General features: G+C 46.4%; 1 protein-coding gene across 2 annotated transcripts in view; it reads right to left on the bottom strand.

Annotated features, from left to right (window-relative positions):
• SENP7 (SUMO specific peptidase 7) overlaps positions 1-20,543 on the bottom strand; it is a 1,147,653-nt gene that overhangs the window by 68,970 nt on the left and 1,058,140 nt on the right. For both annotated transcript variants that reach the window (XM_078657763.1, XM_078657764.1), the window contains exons 20-21: positions 14,004-14,072; positions 7,888-8,038 (exon numbers count right to left, since the gene is read on the bottom strand). In XM_078657763.1, the coding sequence (XP_078513889.1) occupies positions 7,888-8,038; positions 14,004-14,072 (220 nt within the window). The remainder of the gene's footprint in view (positions 1-7,887; positions 8,039-14,003; positions 14,073-20,543) is intronic.

Raw genomic sequence — 20,543 nt, 5'->3', positions numbered from 1 at the left:
AATTTAGGAAGCCTAGAATTGACTGTAGGTTTTTTAGTGTTCTAGGTGCTTGGAGTACGGCACATTTCTCTAGGAAATTGTCAGCCAGGCTTTTGCCTTCACTTGATAATTCGTATCCTAAGAACAGGACTGTTAGATGGGCAATTCTGGATTTTTTAAAGTTGAATTTGTAACCCTCTGTTGCGAACCCAATTATTATGGTGTTCACTCTCTTCAAGTGAGTATCCAAGTCATCATCTGTTAAGTATATGTCGTCGACATAAGATAATGCTTCGTCATCATATGTTTGTAGTAATTCTGTTACTCTCGCTGAGAATACCCCTGGGCTATTCTTGTACCCCTGGGCTAACCGACAGAATTGTTTTTGGGTGCCATTTATTGAGAATGCAGACAAATATCTGCTCTCTGGTGCTATGTTTTGACAAAAGAATCCATTAGAGATGTCTAATGTTGTTTTGTATTTTTTGCGCACTATGTTATTCATTAGTGCAGCACTATGCGAGTTTTGTACTGCAAAAGTTTTGCAACATGAGTTAAGGTGTCAGTAATCCAAAACTAGACGATATGAATTGTCTGGTTTGGAGACCGGAAACAAAGGGTTGTTCATTTGTGAGGTGCAAGTTTCAATCACCCCCTGGTATTCTAATTGATCTAGGATTTCTTTTACCTGTTTTTTAGCTTCTTGCTTAATTGGGTACTGTCTTTGTGCAGTAGGTTGTGATTTTAACTGGATTTTGTGAGGAGGAGAGTCCTCATCCCATCCTACATGATTTTTATATAAAGCAGGAGCTAGAGCTACTGCCCACTTTCTGGCAAGTGCATATTTTTTATGAATTGGGATATGATTTGAGAAGGCAGGCATAATTATTTCTTCGCCATGAGGGCACTCCCTGACAAACTCTGGTGGCCAGTCTTTTTCAGCTAGAAGGATGTCATAGCCCTTGGAGAGATTATCCCAAAATAGTCCCCTTATTTTTCTAGTCTTATCCCCTTCTATACGTAAAGTTATTTCATATATTTTGTGAGGTTTGCTAACTCTGGTGTCTGCAGTTTCCACTTGAAGATATTCATTCGTGTCCACTGTCTCCAGAAGATTCATAAGGACTTTGCGAGCTATGCTCACTTCTGCTGCGCTGTCTAGCATTGTCTGAGCCCATTCTCTGTTTTTCAGTTGTGTCCTCAGTATTCTCGGCATTGTTAACTATCTTGATACTGGCTACCTTCTTTTTTGGAAATTGTAATTTCTTTTTTAGATGAGCAGGTTCCTTTTCTTTGGACTTGGCGTGCTCTTCTCTTTGTTCTGATCGTCCTCTTCTTTCCGATTTCTGCGAGGAAGTCTGAAAAGATTGAGAGGGACGTGTATCAATGTCTTGATATCTATCAGGCTTCTTTATATTATCCCTATTTCTAAGGTTATATCTTTTCCCAGAGGGGTCACTTTGGGGTGACCTGTGTCTCTGGTTCGGAGATTTTTCTCTCCGCCGAGGAGACCTTCCTCTGGACTGGAATTTCTTTTCTTTAGGATTGGATTGTTTGTTTCCATCCCAGTTCTTTTTTTGTGATGTTGAATTATTATTAAAAAATATTTTTTCAGGACTTTCAATCAGTTGTGGTTTTACTGGTATTCCACCTAAACTATCTCTACCTAGTTCCTCATAGGATTTTTCTATAATTCTGGCAATTTCAGCTGGTTGGTCTGCTATATCTGTCTCCTTTAACCTCTGGCGGATCGCCACGTTTGCTGCTTCTCCCTTTATGTTGGCTAATAATATAGCCGAGACCTGCTTGAAGTCTTTTAGCAATTTCATACCAAGAGTTAAAGCGGGTTCTGGACCGTATTCGTCTTGAATTTGTTTTAGCACATCTGGTATTACCGAAATGGATGGAACACCGTGCGTTTTTGTGTAGATGGAAGCAAAGACTGTACCCCAAGTGTCTCAGTCCTCCACGTGTGGTGCGATTCCCATTGGAATCCTGTGTTTTTCTAACGGGGTGGTGTCTGGAAACACCGCCTCTATTTGGGTGATTTTTTGTGCTAACCAGAATGGTATTTGTTCCCGTTTAGCTGGTACTTTACCTAGGCAGGATTGTATGTTCTGTGGTGTAATTTTATTTGTGTTCCTCTGGTGAGGGGTCAGCTGTGGAATTTTAATTGCTGGTTGAATTGTTGAAGTCCGCATCACATATTGGACTAATTGTCTATGTAATTTTATTAATTGTTTTAGCTGTGTTAAAAGCTCTGCTTGAGACATCCCATTGATGTCTGGATGTGGTGTGTATCCGGCTAGGACCGGCCACGTTGCTCCTGGTCTACCTAATGGACCGAGCCTGGTGATGTGATTATTATGTTTTAGGGCGCCATTAAATAAGAGCAGATGCTCTTGAAATTTAAGTGGTACTTCCACCTCCTCGAAAGGAGTGTACTCATTAGGAGGGTCCTCTGTTTTGTAATAGTGGAAGTACTTTGTTACAGCATTTGCTGCTGGAAAATGTATCCATGAATAATATACCTCTGTCTGCCGATATTCGTGTGCCTCAATCACGAATATGACTGTGCCACCTCTAGGTGTCAGTCCATTTTCTATAAGTTTTAAAGTTATAGATTTCCTCTTGATGACCGGGATGAGTATTATATCCGGGTCAGCATCTTGCAGTGCATTATCAGCTGCTGCGAGTTCAGTTGCTATCCTAACTGTCTCTCTTTCTTCTTCAGTGTCTGACATTGTACTGTCCAGAAGGTTATTTAGTTTGTTTGCAGATCAGGTTTCTTATGGAAACAAAGATTAGATGCACAATATTTTGGAACAGTGTATCCTTCAACGTTGACTAAACCAAGGACCATACATAGGAGTTTCCTCCTGCGAGGTCTGGCGGATATTACCTTTCACCCACTCCAGACGTCTTTGGAGTATTATGGGAAAAAAGGGGTCTGAGTGAAAAAGCACGACTGAGTTACTCTAAATGTCTTACGTTAGTTTTATCGCCCTTCCAAACGCGTTGGGCGCCATGTAGTGTAGTTCCTATTATCCCAATAGGCTCTGCGCATTGGAATAATACCTTCAATAGTATAGGCCTAGACCAGACGTTAACTAGGTCTACTACTGTCGATATTAGACTTAAAGTTTTGGGTTTTGACAGCTAGCTCAGAGTTCACTAGAAACTTTCTCGAATAGGCAAGGAGGAGTTGAACCTCCCTGGATAGACAAGAAGGGATTTAGTTTCTGACAACCATAGAACATGACAACTTTGCTCTCCCCTAATCAAGAGTGTATCTCTAGAGTCGTGTGAAAACAAAAGACGACTTATTTTACTCAGTCAGTACGTGCATTCTTAGTCTCACCAGATTGTAGAGAAAAGGAAGAGACGGGCGTGTTCAATAAAAGATGTTATTTATTGATCAGTCTCTTTTCTCATACAAGAGAAATGGATCGATATTATTGCAATACTTATGGTTAAGTAAAGTGCATACAATAAAAGCAGAAGTATAAAATAATACTGTAAAAACATTGATATGGTTTCTAAGCCATATGAAGGTTTAAAATGAATAAAATGAATACATACACATTTACATTTGACTAATCGTACTCAACTGGTGTTTCTAACTACGCCTACCCCGTGTACCTGACCTAAGCCTAATACGTGGGCGGGAATAGAAAGGTACAGTTTAAGTTAAGTTTGTTTTGCCAAGTGACTGACTAAAGAATTCTCTGCAAGGGGTTATTCAGTTCTGTACCTGGAATCTAGGATGAATGAGGGATGGTATCTCTCGTCTCTGGTCTCGATATTCCAGGCTGCCTGCGAGGGCTACCCGGAAGCGCCGGAGCTGGATTTCTCGGCAGGAGAAAGCAGCGTCTCGTTCTCAGCGCGTCAGGAAGGCGGGGCTGCGCCAGCGGGGTCTGCTCTGCTCTGGGCTTCGGCAAGTCTGGCTGCTCCGATCTCGTCACCACCGCGTGTGTTTGCATAGGGCAATATCGGTAATATTTATACCTTTAAGGTGCCGAGATTGACGTAAGGATGGACATAGATACGTCAATAAGGATGTCATACGACCTGGTCGTTAGCACATTCTTTTGCTGAAGTTCTCGGTGAAATCAAAACAATGGCCGCAGGGTTTTCCCCAGGTCTGTCATAGGTTTGATTTGTTTTGAGAACTCCGTATGCCTTATCAGGGGCTGGAGGAATATCGCTTGTCTAATTAGATGGCAAGCGTTATGACTTAATCAGATAACACGTTCCTGTGCCGTAGTGTGGCTTTATCAGATAACGGTTCCTGCATCATGGGGGTTTTCTGCCTCATGGGATGGCTGCTAGTTAACTTGTTAACCAGAATAGGGTCAGGAATAGGGGGATCGATACAGAACCTATAGGAATACATCACAGTGCCGCAGGTGCCATTTTCTCACCATCGGGCCCTCTGGGGTCTTGAGTTGGGAGGTGAGCGTTGAAAATAGGAAGCCTCAAGAGCTTGCGAGATTGTTACACACTCAGGGGATCATCTGGGGTATTAACCTACTGTTAGAGGGTTGCTGCCAGCGGATTTAGGGAGTAAACTGCATACGATCTCCCCAGGCTGCCAGAGCTCTCACTTTAGGCGGCCATCTTCACCATTTACAATTCCATGATAGTTTGAAAGTTCAAATTCAAGATAAATAACCCTCAAAAATTACAAATCGTACTTGTGGTCATTTAAACTATACAGTTGAAATCATTTTAGCTAACTGAACTCTGCATATTAACATAGCCCTAGCCCATGAGAGATAACTAATTTGACTAAAAATGTTAGTTGTGATCAATTCTAGCACGTTTGTAAAACACTGCACGCACTAAAACTAGCATGTGTTAAGACTGGAGTTTATAAATCACTGAGGCGTCTAATTGCTATTCTACATTTTGTCACTAGCTCATACAGCTCAGAAAGATAATAGTTGAAAGCACAGACCGTAGTTCGAATGTGCAGTGATGTGAAGGCAGCGACCTAACACTTTCTCATGTTAGCCTAATACTTCTGTTGTATTCTTTGTCATTGCTTTTCTTTCTAATGTTGCGCTACTTTGTGCTAATAGGTAAACTGCTCAGGCAGATAAGAAGCCACTTAAACTTTTGAAGCCAATCTCCATGTAGGTAAAACATTCAACTACAACACATCCCTTTGGTGTGGCAATAGCCTCAAATAAACACCAGGGCAGACAAGAGAGAGCTGCTCGTAGAGTTTGCAAGCGTGCGGCAATGTTTGCCTTCTGAGCTCCCAGGGTCAGGCACATAGTGACAGCAAAGCAAGTGCTTATAAAAATTGGCCAATGACACCTAATTGATCAAGACAACATTCGATTCTGGAATGGCATTGTAGGACACAACGTTGTGTGCCGTGGTGCTCCATGTGAAAGGGCAGAATTCAGTCACTCAGTGAAGTCAGGCAATGGTTTAAGAGAGCTGGGCCATTATGCAGTATGCTGTAGTGGATTGAAGAAAAATGTTAATTTTACAGTAACAGACTACTGAAAGAAGAGGGCTGACTGAAAGCCCCTACAAGTATACTACAAAAAGTTGTATTAAAATCAAGAGGTCTTGGCTAACACCAAACCTAAAAACATTACATATGGAATCTGATAACACTGCACTAATCTGTACTAAAATAATATCAGAAATTGCATGGTAATGAGTGGAAGCAGCACAACTAACGATAACCCTCATATGTATGGCTGGATCACTAAGTCTGGGTTCCCATGTAGTTGCATGCTACCCACCCGAATACATTTCAGTGACTTTTTAGGAGTAGTGAGCACAATATAAATAGCATTCCCATAACCCTGCATGTCCCGCATTTATTTTTTACTTTTTTTCCAGGGCCAAGCAGCTGCAAAGTACTACTGGGCTGCTCATTTCTCTTTTATACAATCCCACACTTGGCCATCTTGGAATGATAAAGTACAATTTATGAAACTGTCTCCACCGCTCCCACAATACTTGACATATATGTGCTTGTGCCACAACGCAGTTGTGCAAGGCAGTCATTTTGGAATGGTTTATCTCATCATTCCACAAAGGCCTGTGCACGTATCAGTCCACATGAATTGTGATGCATGTCACAATTTATGCGTCAGACGTGGGATTGCCTGTGCGAACAAGCATTGGCAATTCCAGTAGGTCAGCACTTGCCTTTGAAAGCTGAGACCTATTGGCTTTGCCGATGCTTGATAATAAATAAGTGCATTCAGCGCCTCGTTCCACACATACAGCTGTGGATCAAACATTACAATGACACTCTTCACTGCCTTGATGCACATTTAGATCATGAATACAAACAGCTTTAGCTGACTGTAGACAGGCCAATGGTACTCAATACATAATATATATTTATAGTGGCCTTTGGGCCAGAACCCTGTTCCTGACTTGATAGCTTTGTTATCTATCTTATCTATCAGCTCTTGATGTGTTGGCTTTATTCCCTCTTCTTGTACCTGTCCTGCCCATCAGCAATTTGGTCTCACAGCATTCGGACTAGATATGTTGTATCCTCCCATGGCACATTTGAGGGACTGGGTGTTTTTTGTGTTCGTTCCTTTTCATTCCTTTCTTTTCAAAACGCTCTCCTTACCCCCGGATGCTTCGGATCTTGACTTCTCGTCTAGCTTCCAATCCCACAGGTAGTGGTTGCACTCTTTGTATTTTGTTTTTAAGTAAACTAGAGTCGGCGGCTGCCAAGTATCGTAGGCCTGCTTGCACCCTTTCCCGCGAACCACCTGCCCTCTTGTTTATTTTTTTAATGTCCAGACCACTCCATTGCCTGTATTCTATTTCCATATGAAGATACATTTTCACCTCTCTGACCAAGTTAAAGAATTGTAACCGTATCTCCCGTTTTAAATCAGGATTAGGGTGCAGTACTGGAAGAACCTCCTCTTGTTCTCTTAGAAGCAGAGCTTAAGGAACAAAGACTGTTCCTAAATGAATATCTACAGGCCTGGAGACGTTAATGGACACTGGGGCCCTTACCAAGAGTACAGGAAGGTGGTAAATGCCCATAGAGATCGAAAAACCTGTTTCCACATTGGAAGGTCTACAGCTACAGAAATATTGCACCTTACATGTTTTGGGTATTCTATTGTGACTGTCAAGTAAAAAGCAACTCTATATTGCCAAGAATGTGGTGTCAACAGGAGGGTACGGGGGCGGCTGGGCAAGGCACAAATACTGATTGCTACTATTGAGGTTTGTGGGTCACACACACACAGTAGCAGCTACATTTTATGGTTCAAAATTATGGATTACACCTAGAGGCAGAAATGCAGCAGTTAAATTAAATGCCACTTTCATACAATTGCTAACGGTACAAAAGGGGGCACAGGCAAGATCACACTGATTACAATAAAGTTTTAATGATCTCATTTAGAGAAGCAGCCTTGAGAACACTAGCAATTGTCTTAAAAATGGAGCATGCCACGACAGCAGTTGCTAAATCGATTGTGGGCATGAAACATAAAGAAAAATACACTTTCAACGCCCATATCAGTTACATAAAAACATATACACTACAGGATCACATTCATTTTGTGTACTAAAGGCGGCAAAAAAGCATGCTTCTTGCAGAGTCACTGACTTGCTATATATAGAAATTGTTCCATCACAATTTATTTGGAAATATTGATAAAGCAAAATAAATTTGGGACATGACCACGTTTTCCATTGTGAGATCATGATGTGCAGATCCGGTGATTGTTATATTCATTTTGCGTTTTTTTTTTTAAATCTTCGCTCTTGACTTTAGATACAAACCTACTGTTTTTAAAAAATACCCACTTTTCAATTTACCCTTTAAAAGGAATGCATTGTATTGATTTTTACTGCTTTAAGGTTAAAATCAAGTGTTATTGATTGATAGACAGTTACCTGGAAGAAACTTTCCACATACTGCAGCAAGTACACACCACAATCACTGCTATTATCTTGTTTGGGAACTCTGGGGTAGAAGTCTCTCATATTTGATCTGCTAAATTCACGACATGATTTTCTTTTCACATTCCACTCTACTTCGAGGTACCTAGGGATGATGGATGAAACAAATCAAATGATCAAGCAAACTCTTTTATTAGAAGGCGATACATTCCATATGTTTTGGTACACTTGCTCTAGCAGATACTTTAACTGCAGACTCCTCATCATGTGATCTGCTCAGGAGTCAAACTGGATTTGGAGAACTTCTCAGCAATTGCCCCAGCATGCCATTCAGAGGCACCATCAGCCTCCATTCAGCGCCAGATCTGACGACACAGAGCCACATATAGGTGCTACCATAGCATACTAACGTCAGTTTAATCATCGACTTTTCCGCACAATCAGGCATTGAGTTAAGCTTCTCTATTGAATTAGCAACAACAAAAAAGCCATCCTCACTGAGACCCAGAGCAGAGACTGAAACATTGCAATCATAGGCTCAATGTTCTGCACTCCCTGGTTCGGAGAAAAGGCCCAAAAGCGCACTGTTTTCAAGATGGCTCTGATGAAGGGAAGCCTCTGGTACATTCCCCAAGAGGGCGGCAGAGCATGGCTTAGCCCTAGTCTCCAATAGTGCGTTAGTGAGAGCTTCTTTGAAAGGAAACAGAGGTTTATTTTTAGGTGCCTGGCTGCCTCTGATCAGAGTCCAAGTCAAAACGCTGGTGAAACGTATTTGTACAGCAGTGTGCTAGTTGGACCGTGTGTACGTTTGATGGGTTCACAATAGGCTGTGGTGCATCATGCTTTAGATGCAGCCTCAGTCAGGCCGAAACTGGTTTGGAGTGAGACAGAAAAATAGGCTACAAGTTCTCCTCCGGTGCCAGTGGCATCAGTGCCAGTGTTGATACACGATGGGCAGAGTCCATGCAGGCCTTGGAGTCATGAGAAGAACCCATGCACCAGAGGCACACCTCGTGGGGATCTGCCACAGACATCTGTTTTAAGCACCCTTAAAAGGGTTAAACCCTGTCATCTAAGGGGGGTGATATCCCCTGCACACTGGAAACATTTGCTGAAGGGTCTCTTAAAAATATAGGATAAAATAGCACACGATTGATATCAATTCAAAGATCATTCACCTGGAGCATCTGCTGTCTAACCTAAGTTCTGTCTTCTCTTATGAAGGCATCCTTGCTCCACTCCTGGACTGAGCAATTATGACGTACAAGATGAAAAAGCAATTGTAAACTACATCCTCACCGGCTTTATACCCATCTCTGCAAGGATGCATAGGACAAGTTTCTTGAAGGATATTTTATACACTAGCTATCCATCGGTCCGTAGTGACCAATCCCATCACGAAAAGTAAAACACAAACTGTTCTGTTTCAGAGAGCTGCCTTACTACAAGTACATTATATCCTAACGACTTGTAATGGGGTGGACGGGATATCTTTCACGTTATTCACACAGGACCCATCAGCCAAACTCTAAATCAGGCCCTTAATCCCTAGATACTGATAAATACCAAGGCCAGAAATACACTCTTTCAACTGCATCTGCTTTGGGGTATTTCCTGCTTCATATCTGAAGAAGGTATTAAGACACCTGTCCAATTACCAATGCTGTGAAGGATTGTCTACTGCAACTCTCCGATGATTGGCCTTCTCAATCGCATCAAGCTCCTCTAAAAGCAGGTGTTCATGCTGCAACATGTTTCATTTCTAGCATCAAAAGACATGGCCACATTTCATCTGTAATTCTAACACTAAAATGGCTTCTCACTGAAGCAAGAGAATTGTACAAGATGGCCTGCATCACGGCCCTACACATCTTTACTCCACAGTACTTGGCAAATACAGAAATCAGGCACAAGCACAAGCACAAGCTGACTATCAGGAACGAATATAAAATAGCACATCCTTTTCAGGTAGTGCTACCAGAGTTTCAGAGTTTGGCACGCCTTACCTACAGGTCTACAAACCACCACCTCACAACCTTTATTCAAGAACAAACTGAAAAAAGCTCTTCCATTCCAAAGATACTTCTCTCAAGTCCAGTTAATTTTGCTTTTACCAAACTATCTTCACCTAATATTCTACACATCCAGGTACAATCGACTCCATGATGCAGGACCCATCTTTTTATCCCATACTTCTCACGTTCTTTGTCTCTCATCGCACAGCTTCACATCACCTTACTTACATGCTCACTCCATATTAACATGTATCTTCCTGAGCAAACACCCTGGAGACGCTAAATGGTCTTTGTTAACAACTGGTTGGATTAAACCATGTTTATTCTTCATTTTTCCCCCTGTAATTATGCAGCAATTTACTTATACCCAGCTTGATTAACTGTGTACTTGCTTGTAATTTGCCATTCCATTGATTATGCTTAAGCAACTTTTTTATTATGTAAAGTGCTCTGACGCCTGTGGGCAATTAATGTTCTGTATAAAATGGGATAAATAAGTAAATCCTGTTGCTTCTGAGGGTGACATCCTTGCACTATGCAAAATAATTCTGGAAATAAATGACATTAAAAGAACATAATTGGTAGGAGTGGAGTTTTGGATTCGGACCAAAGGGCGTGGAAAAGGAAGCACTAATGTCAGCGCGCAGGGATGGCACCTATGTGTGGCTCTGCATCATCATCTCGCCGGGACACTCTTTGGAGTAGCTGTGCACGTTAGAAAATTATATAACATAACATAACACAGAGGCGCAATAGACTCATGGTAGAGGTTTGTGATGCCACAAGGTAGCACGCAGGAGCTATAGTAAGAATCTCCTGATCCAGTCTGGCAGCTGGGGTTAAACATTCATCAGACAATATGTGCAATACAATATATAGTACATTATATAATCCTAGCAGCTGAATACAGTATGAGCGCAAAAATGCCAAAATTAAAATCACTGAAAAACATGTTAAATGTAAGTTAAGCTCAATGTTCTCAGGCAACATTAACACTTGTATAAAAAATAAACCTGTAAAAAAACAGTTACAATGGTGTCAAAGTTACAATAAAGAACTGAAAATTGCCCAGATATGATTATGGTTAATAGTAACGAACCCCCCCCCTCCTCACACCCAAAAGCACTGCTCCCTATCGTTCACCTATGATGCTGTAGATGACATAATTGGTGACATCAACGCATCACCTCACCACCAATATCATAAATTACATCCCTTTGGACAGCTCATGTTGAATAGGTCTGTGTCAAAAAAAATAAAGTAATACCCAACACATGTCTAGGCAGAGCAAATGTAACTTTTGAGCAGCGATCACAGATAAATGCTTTGCACACACAAATGCAGTTAAAAATAATAGATACAATTTATATCGAATCGCTAATAGGACAGGGATGCTCATTACATGCCTCCTGTCCTGTGTAATTCAGTTTGGGCCTCAGAGTGAACTTTGTGAGTCAGAAAGGCATCTAAAGTTTCCAAAATACAGTTTGTGATAAGTGACGCACTATTTTGCAGTTACAAAACCAGAGATTATTTGAATCTCAAGCTATGTAACCACAAAATAGTTTTGTAAATCTGCCCCAATCCTTTAGCTCAAAAATATACATATTTTTCCTCAAACAGGGTTCCACTCTGGGCATACTTCAGAAACATATCCCTCGCAGTGATTCTAAAGATATGTTTAATATTTCAAACACACAGCAATAACACATTTAGAACACTGCTGTTATTAGATGTGATTCTAGATGATCTCAACTATAAAAAAGCAGGGAACGAGGATTAAACGGTACCTACAGAATGCATTTAATGCTTGGAGGTTCTGTAATGACAGTGGCTGCCTCTGATGTCAAGGGGCCCACCCTACTGTGGCTCTGCAAACTGGGCCAAGTACAACTCTTTCCACACTTGGCTATCACAGAGGCGGGGGTGAGCTGTCGCTGGCTTCTCAGGGATGTATTGTAGGGGTGCTCATGCTCAGAGCTCAGCTATCAACAAACCCACTGAAGTGAATGTCCAGCACAGAGTTGCTCTTTTCAAGAAAGAAAGCTCTTCACTCACAATGGCATTCAATACAACACATTACTATGAAAAACCACGTAGGGTCTCTGGGCGCTCCTTTGGCAAGTGCTGTGTCCACCCTGCTCCCTAGTTATCTGCACTGTTCCCAGACTCTCTCCCAGATTCTGGGTAGTATCCCCTTTAGCTCTAGGAATAAAGAGTAGCCTTCATCTAGCATAGGTGCAACTCATTCACCCCAATACGTGTGCACTCAGTCTCAAGCCTCTTACCCCTTACCCAGGTGTATCAGTCCTCTTATGGCCATTCTTCAGACCACCAATACTTGTGGGGCATGCCTGCACACACTCTGAAGAGCAGTGGCACACAGCCTGTAGTTTTGGGGTAACTTTGTCTTGGGCCCTGTGCCAACTCAGATCCTTCTTCGTGGGTGCTGGAAACATCAGTCCTGAGATGGTGCAGTTCCACCCAGAATGTTAGTAAGTGCTGTCCCAAATGGACTGCAGGCAAAGCCTCTGAGAGGGCCTGTGACACTTGACAGCGGCAGCTTTACACAGGTCTGCCCATGATTCAGCCGCTGCAAAGCTCACATAAGCCAATCAAGAATTCATCAGGTGTAGCCAACCTAGGTAGGTCACAAATTCAGCAGTTACAATCAAATAGGAACAATCAGAATTTGGCTGAGGCAGCACTTCACAGCCCGAATAGCAACACACAAACACAGCTCTAACCTGGCCTCAGAATCACATCAATGCAGAGTCTGGGTTCCCACCTGGAATGGTTAGGAGGAGGATCTTAGGGGACCCTTGCAGACCTACACGTACAGATCTCCTACAGCAAGAAATCAAGACTTGAGGTGGTGACCTCAATTCTGGGAGGCTGGCTGTCAAGCAGACATCAGCCCTGGTTGCAATGTAGCCCCCACAGTACTCAGGTGAGAACTACCTTCCTTGGCCATAGAGGACTTTGAACAGGAACAACAAAGTGCAGTTGTAGGTTCAACAAACTCTCACACACTTATTGGCAGGCAGGAGATATGAATCCACGGCCTCAAACTGTAGAACCAGTTGAGCTGGTCCTTCTTTGAAGAGACCCTTATAGGCTGTCCTCTAGATGCAGCCTTTGAGAAAAGTAACGCTTTTCACAGCAGGGTTATCTCCACCCAGAGAATACCCACAACAGAGGAACAAGGAAGTGTGACATGTCTGCACCTAGATATCAGCCTAACTTAATGTGTAACAGCGAAGGACAAAAGGCCAGGCCCTAACCTTTACCAAGAGAAACTGCAGTTTCTCCCATAACACCTACCACCCACTAAATGGCAGTAGTCTAGACTAATCAGCAGCACCTTGCGAACCAAAAGGCGTTATAGACCATATAAAGGAGCCATGTCTCCTCTCCTCTCCTCTCACTTCAGTCTAGGTTTCCTAGCTACACAAATGTAAGGAATACACGTCCTCTCCCTGAGAGCATGGTTTTCATTTTATGCAAGCCAGGCCAGGAGCATCCTAAATGGATTCCACTAGGCCTCCATCACTCTGACTCACTCACACATGCTATGCACGTACCACACATGCTAAACACACCAACAAGCTTAACATGCACTCTGGATGTTTGTGCAAAGAACTGGGCGAGCGCATACAATAGGAATTTTACAAAAGTGGCCCAGTAGACTTCCTCTCCAGTGGCTCAAAGGCCTGGTCACACTATGGATTCTCAAAACACTAGATGCTACTGCCACCACTCTATATGCCAAACCCAATGGGAGGGACAGGAGTCCACTGTCTAAAATGAGGGCACCTTTGGAATGCCCCTTCAGGTCAAAAGACAAGTTCAGAATCTTCCACTGTTGGAGTCTGGCCTAGGCCTCTATGCACGTGCTAGATTAGCATGACCCGAGGGCCCAAATAATGTCAGGATACGAGATACAGATAGTGAAGACACAAGAGGAATGGGAACATGCCTGTTTTAAATGCAAGGGCTATTTCGCGTCCGATTAACAATGTTCATGGTTACAGTGAAAATATTTCAGTTCACTAGGTGTGCGTGCAAATTCAGATACCTCTTTAGATCACTTACTCTCTCAAAACGTGAACTGTGTTCTGCACAGAACTGGCTTTCAATGAATCGAAGATAAGAATGCAAGGCCTAGAAACATGGAAAAACATAAGTCAGTGAGATTTGTTTTTTAGACTGGACAACTTATTTCAACAAGTAACACCTAACTTGCTAAAGCTCAAAACTTTTGTTCTTTTTACAATTGGCAATGTACTTGTTTTTAATGCACAAGTTACTACTTGTATAACGATATATCTGTAAGAGACATTAGTTAGTGTTAGATTCCTTACCTTAGAATATCCCCAGGCGTCAGACTGGATCCGGAAAGTTTTGCTTAGCAGCACCCCTGCGTTTCAGAAGGCGGCGTCCTGCGACTCCGCGTCCGTCACTGGTTTCGTGTGCGCTGAGATGACGTCACGGAGACTACTTAGGCGCCACCCATGCGTGCTGACGTCAGTTCTGTACACGACTTTGCGCGCCAGGAACGCAGAGCCATGCAAGATACTGACCACGGGTGCATTGAAACTAGGGCCCTGAAAGGGATGACCTTAACCCTAGAAATCAGTTCGCAGAACGGGGAGAATGGGAGGGGCGGTAAGGAATCTATCACTAACTAATGTCTCTTAAACTTATATTGTTACAAAAGTAGTAACTTGTGCATCTGAAAGAGACACGTTAGTTATAGATTCCTAACCTGAGAATAGATACCCCAGCAATACCAACCCCGGTGGTGGGTCTGCGAACAAGATTACACCAGAAAATAGCGGAGAACACAACGGCCAAAGAAGCCCTCTCTCCGGACTTGACTGTCAAGGCAGTAATGCTTGGTAAACGTGTGCAGTGAGGCCCACATAGCTGCCTGACAAATGTCCTGCTAAGGAAACGCCGCATCCCAAGGCAGTAGTGGCTGCCGTTGCCCTGGTGGAATGGGCACGCAGCCGTACAGGAGGCTCCTCCTTAGCCAAAGGGTAACATGCTTTAATGCAGAGAATGACCCATCGTGAGATGAACCATTTGTGCACAGCCCGACCTTTTTTGGCACCCACGTAGCCAACAAAGATGGTCATCCACCCGGAACTGCTGTGTGCGCCTCAGATAGAATGAGTGCAAAAATAACAGTTGATGGACAGAATGCAGACCAATGTCATACATTCACCCCAGTACAGAGATCTGGGCCTAAATCCATCGTTTTTTTGCACTCCACACCACCCCAGTTCAGACATGGCCATATGCAAATCAGCCCTGACCCTGTGCCTCATAGGAACAGTCCAGCCCGAACTGCCAAGCCATGTCTGTGCTGGACCGGAATCAAGCATCCTAGGACCGATTTCTGGCTATCAGCTGTCTTCATCCAGGATAGCTTGACTCCAATGGTGTGGAGAGCATGGGACTCACGTCTGAGCATACCCATCCCACTCTGGGTGACAAATGCAAAAATAACAGTTGATGGACAGAATGCAGAACAATGTTATACATTCACCCCAGTACAGAGATCTGGGCCTAAATCCATCGTTTTTTTGCACTCCACAGGAGGATAAACCCGAAACTGCGTTGAATCCAGAACCGCTCCGATGAAGGGGGGCTTCTGAGAGGGACTCAGGTGCGACTTCGGCACGTTGAAGGAGAACCCCAGCAAATGTAGGAGGTCGGTCGTAGTCTGAAGGTGGGTGACGACTGTCTGGGGTGAGCCCGCCTTCAACAACCAGTCGTCGAGGTAGGGGAAGACTGACACCCCTGACCTGCGCAGATGAGCTGCGACCACTGCCATCACTTTTGTGAACACCTGAGGTGCGCTGGTAAGGCCGAAGGGGAGCACGACAAAGTGAAAATGCTCCTGGCCTACCGTGAACCGCAGCTAACGCCAGTGGGCCGGCAGGACGGGGACGTGAAAATATGTGTCCTGCAAGTCCAACGCTACCATCCAGGATCACGGGTCGAGGGAAGCCAAGACCTGAGCCAGAGTCGGCATCTTAAACTTCCCCTTCCAGAGTAGGCGATTGACGTTCCGGAGGTCCAAGATAGGACGTAGACCCCCTTTGTCCTTCTTGGGGACTCGGAAGTAGTGGGAATAACAACCACTCCCTACTTCTGGCCCAGGAACGCACTCGATGGCCCACTTGGCCAAGAGGGTTGTGACTTCCTGCCGGAGAAGTGCCAAGTGTTCCCCCGACATGTGGTGCTACTGAGGTTTTCAGCACCACAATGCGGAGCCATCATCAGCAAAAACTGTGAGAATACTGGAACAGTGTGTGAAAAGCCCCAATAAACAGAAGGGAAACAAACAATGGTGAGGAACAGAACCATCCAGAAGAGAGCCCAGCACAGAGGCATCAAGACCTAGACTGAAAGAACAGGGCACTGCCAGTAGAAAGCAATCCTGCAAACAAACACAACAGCCTCGCCAAGGCAGAAGCAGGTGAAAGTACACATCAGACCAAGAAGGCTGCAGCCACCTCCCGGAACATAAAGGGACTCCAAGGTCAGAGCGTAGAGCAATGACCAGTCAATCACATACAACACTAGTAGGGAGAAGGGGTCCCGAACACCTAAGTTGACCAACCAAGGCACCTCGGCACAAAGACTGCCACGGGCAGAAACGCCATCAACAAAAGGAGAAGAAGGAGAAGAACGAGCGAACCCCACACTGGACGCCAGAGTGCAGGGGCGCAGAAGTGCCTAAAAATTCCAGAATGGAACAACAACAACCACAACAAGGCGAACATCCCCCGAAGGAGGGGGAAACGAGAGACATGCACAAAAGCCAGCCACCTGGAGGCAGGCGAATGCGGAAGACCCAGAGGGCCGTCGCAGGACAGGGAGGAAGGGCGGGCCGTGAAGGAACCTGCTGCTAGAATCGTCTCTACCAGATACATCATTACCTAAGGTAAGTAATTCGTACATCTGATAGAGACTACTAGCCGCAGATTCCTTCACGTAGAATAGATACCCTAGCCATAACCAAATGGAAGGAGGGTCTGCGAGAGGCCCTCCCAGCTCAGACGAACCGAAGACCCCGACAGGGGGCAAAACGCCGGGACAGGGGATAACTCAGTGCTCCCCAACAGGAGTAGAGCCACGGTGACTGAGGAAAAACCCCCAGTCCCCCCTCCCCAAGCAGACTAGCACCGCAGCGCCGTACAGAACACCACTCCACATGGAATGTGTCCACACGACAAGCGCCGGCCCCACCTTCACCAAGCAGGAGAATGAAGACCATACGGAAGAAAGGGCATCAGCCAATGCACCATGCACCTCCACCGGAAGCCCCAGGCAAAGGCAAGACGAGAGGAGACTAGCAGCCGTTGTACCAAGGACCTCCATCGGAGGGGGCGTGGCCAAGCAGCATGGCCAACAGGACGTGAGCTTCACCAGCTCCTTCCCGAGAACCCGATTATCCTGCCCGAAAAGATCCTTGCTGGGCTCTCCGAGGGGGACCGGATGGACCGGATGCTGCCCTGACGCATTCGGAACCCACACATTGCCGAGGCGACTTCCGGGACCCCCGCGGCTGCCGCCGGAGATCGGAGCGGCGGACCGCGAACTCCACCTTGATCTACGCGAGACCCCGGTCTGGGCCTGCGCGAAAGACTAGCGGTGCGGGTGGCCCGCTCAGAGGAAGCGTTTCTATGCCCCGAGGCTGACCGTGTCCACTGCGGACCTCCGGATATTTGGGACGGCGGCCAGGCGGAGTGGCTGACGGCTGTCCTGGGGTCCGGCGATTCCTGTCGGCCTGTGTGGGAAGTTGAGACGCCGCCCCTCCCCCCGATCCTGCGCTGGAGCTTCCATCCGGAGAGCATTGCCCCGAGTAGGTGCCTGCCTGATCCCTGGGGCTCTGCGGGACTGCCGGAGAACTGAGGCGGTGCGGAGGCCCGGGCCTCGCTTCTGCTCTTGCTGGAGCTGGGAGCCATCGGCGGTCGTCTCCGCACTGAGTGCCAGGGCGGCCTGAGCGGGCTGTCCCGCTTTCTGTGCGGGTGTGGTAATTGCGGCCTCCACCCCCACCCTGGACACTGGACTATAGAGGCCCTTCCACGGGGGGGCCTGCGGTGGCGAGGAGACCTGCGGCGGCCCGTGGTGCTGTGCCCCGGAGGACGCGAGTGGTTTGGCGCCCCTCCCCCGCCTGCACGCCTTTTTGCCCGGATGCAGAGGCGTCTTCCTCTATACGCTGCAGCGGGATACGGACTGCGATACTTTCTGGCCCACGTTGTACTGTGCCTCTGCGCTCTCCTGAGGGGGCACCCTTGGAGGCTTTGAGATTGTTCTGCTGCTCCTGGGCGGTGAGGGGGCTTGTCCCGGGTGCACTGGTTGGCGGGGGAGCCTGTTTGCTTATTTTGTCCGGATTGTCGGAGATCCTGCTGCCTGGCCTGGTGGGCGCATAGTGGACTGCTGGTTGCTCGTTTCTTCCTTATCGTGGAGGGTGTCGCGCTTGCGCCCTTGTAGGGGAGACTGCGCCGAGGCCTGTCTGGGCTGACCGCCCCCTGGACCGCCGCTGCCTGGCGCCACCGAAGGGCCTGCCATTCCTCCTGACAGTCCCGCCTTTGGATTACCGCTGTGCCCTATACCTAGCCAGTGGGCCATTGCCGCAGATAAATCGGATGCCTGTCCTAGGTGTGATACAGTTAGAGCCGGATTTCTCCACTTGGCTTGGGAGTGCCCACTGGTTGGGGACTTCTGGAGGGCGGTGGTAGTCCACATCCGGAAGGTCACCAGCCTGCATATTGACCTGACCCTGCTTCACTGCTTGTTGGCCCTGGTCCCCAAACCTAGGAAGAGGAACCTATTGTATAAAATGCTGCAGTTGCTCTTGGTGCTGGCTAGGAGACGGGTGGCTATTACCTGGATGGGACAGAGGGCACCTGACATGGCATTGTGGCTTCGAGATGTTGGGGAGTGGAACTTAGCTGAGGAGACGCACATGCTCCGTACGCGTAAAGATGAACGGCTACAAGAGGACTTGCTCGCGTGGCGTATGATGTGCGCTGTGGGGTCGGTTGGCAGCGAATCCGATGCAACCAGTGCTGACTTGTTCTCTTCTGAGGTATCGGAACCTGAGGATGGGGAGGCTGGAGGTGGGGGGGAGAACTGATGTTGGGTAATGCTCTGATGACTACGCACAAGGTTCCTTACTGTCAGGTTTTATAATTGCTTTGCATCCCGAGGGTTTGACTCTTGTATCTCCTGTTATATCTGCTACTGCTGGAGCCGCACTGGGACTATGAACTGTGTACACCTGTATTTTATTTCTACCTATGCCAATTTTGGGGGGAACTATGTTGTTCATCTAACGGAAAAAATAAAGAAGGACCTCCATCGGAAGCCCCAGGTACAGGCAATACAAAAAGAGGCCAACAGCCGATGTACCAGGGACCTCCAGCGGAAGCCCCTGGTACAGGCAAAACGAAGGCATAGGCATCCTCCAAAGAAAGCCCCCCCAGGGGCAGGCAATAGAAAAAGAGAACAGCAGTCAATGTACCAGGGACCTCCACCGGAGCCCCAGGTACAGATAACTCAAAAAGGAGGCCAAGGAGGAAGAGCAACCCAGAGACTCAAAGGAGAAGAGCTGAAATGAAGGCAAGAGCCTCCTCCCCCCACCGGGAACACACCCGATGAAGAGGGAGGTCAGACTCGTCCAACTGGATGTCAACAGGCACACCGAACAGCGCCTCGATAATAAGGCACGTAAAAAGGGGAAACAGTCTCATAAGCTCCCGACAGCCAGAAGCAGGGGCCCCAAGCCTCACTCCAAGGCCCTTAGCCTGACCAGAAGAACCGGCGGATGCCGCCAGGTACTTAACCAGTAACCACCCAGGAGACAAGAAGAGAACAAGTAGGACGAACGAAGTCACCAACCCTTCTGGACACCAGACAGGGGGCCAGCAAATCAGAGGCAGAATGCTGCCAGATAAAGGACCAGGCCAAGAGCAAACCAGAGGCAGAACATCGCCAGACATAGGACTAGACCAAGAACAAACCAGAGGCAGAACACCGTCCCACGGCCCAGCAGTCCAAGAAACGCTCCGGCGGCATACAGCAATACCAAGAAAGGAAAGGAACCCGCAAGGGGAAGGCCACCCTTCTCAGCATAAGACAGACTATGCAATAGCCACAAATACCCCACGTAGGGTAGGACACAGGTCAAGAAGTACTGGAACCACTCTCAGGGAAGAAATCCTGCATCAGAGATCAAATTAGAAACCGTGCGGCAAAAACCACAGAAGGCTTAGTAAGCAGCCAAAAAGAACATTCTTGCGAACGGGGGCCGAACCCCAACTAAAGAGGTAGACCAGCTCAGGGCCTGGAGTGCACAGAATCTCTCACAGAAAGTGTAACGTTCACCCCACACCAGGTTCCAGGAACAGTGGGATAACAGCTCATACTAAGACCCGAAGGACCAACAAATCACCCACTGAGGGGGAGGAGGAGGACAAAGCCCACCAGAAGATGCTGTATGGCTGATTCTGCCAGAGTATCAAAACAGCAGGGTCCCGTCAAAGAGGAGGTCAACCAGACGCTCCCTAAGAGATTCAGGAAAAAACAGCCTTGCGTAGCCAAGCATGGCGACGG

Source organism: Lissotriton helveticus, chromosome 8 (assembly GCF_964261635.1).
Source record: "Lissotriton helveticus chromosome 8, aLisHel1.1, whole genome shotgun sequence".
Lineage (NCBI taxonomy): Eukaryota > Metazoa > Chordata > Amphibia > Caudata > Salamandridae > Lissotriton > Lissotriton helveticus.
Note: the sequence above shows the minus strand (reverse complement) of the source record. Positions and strands in the feature narration are given on the sequence as shown.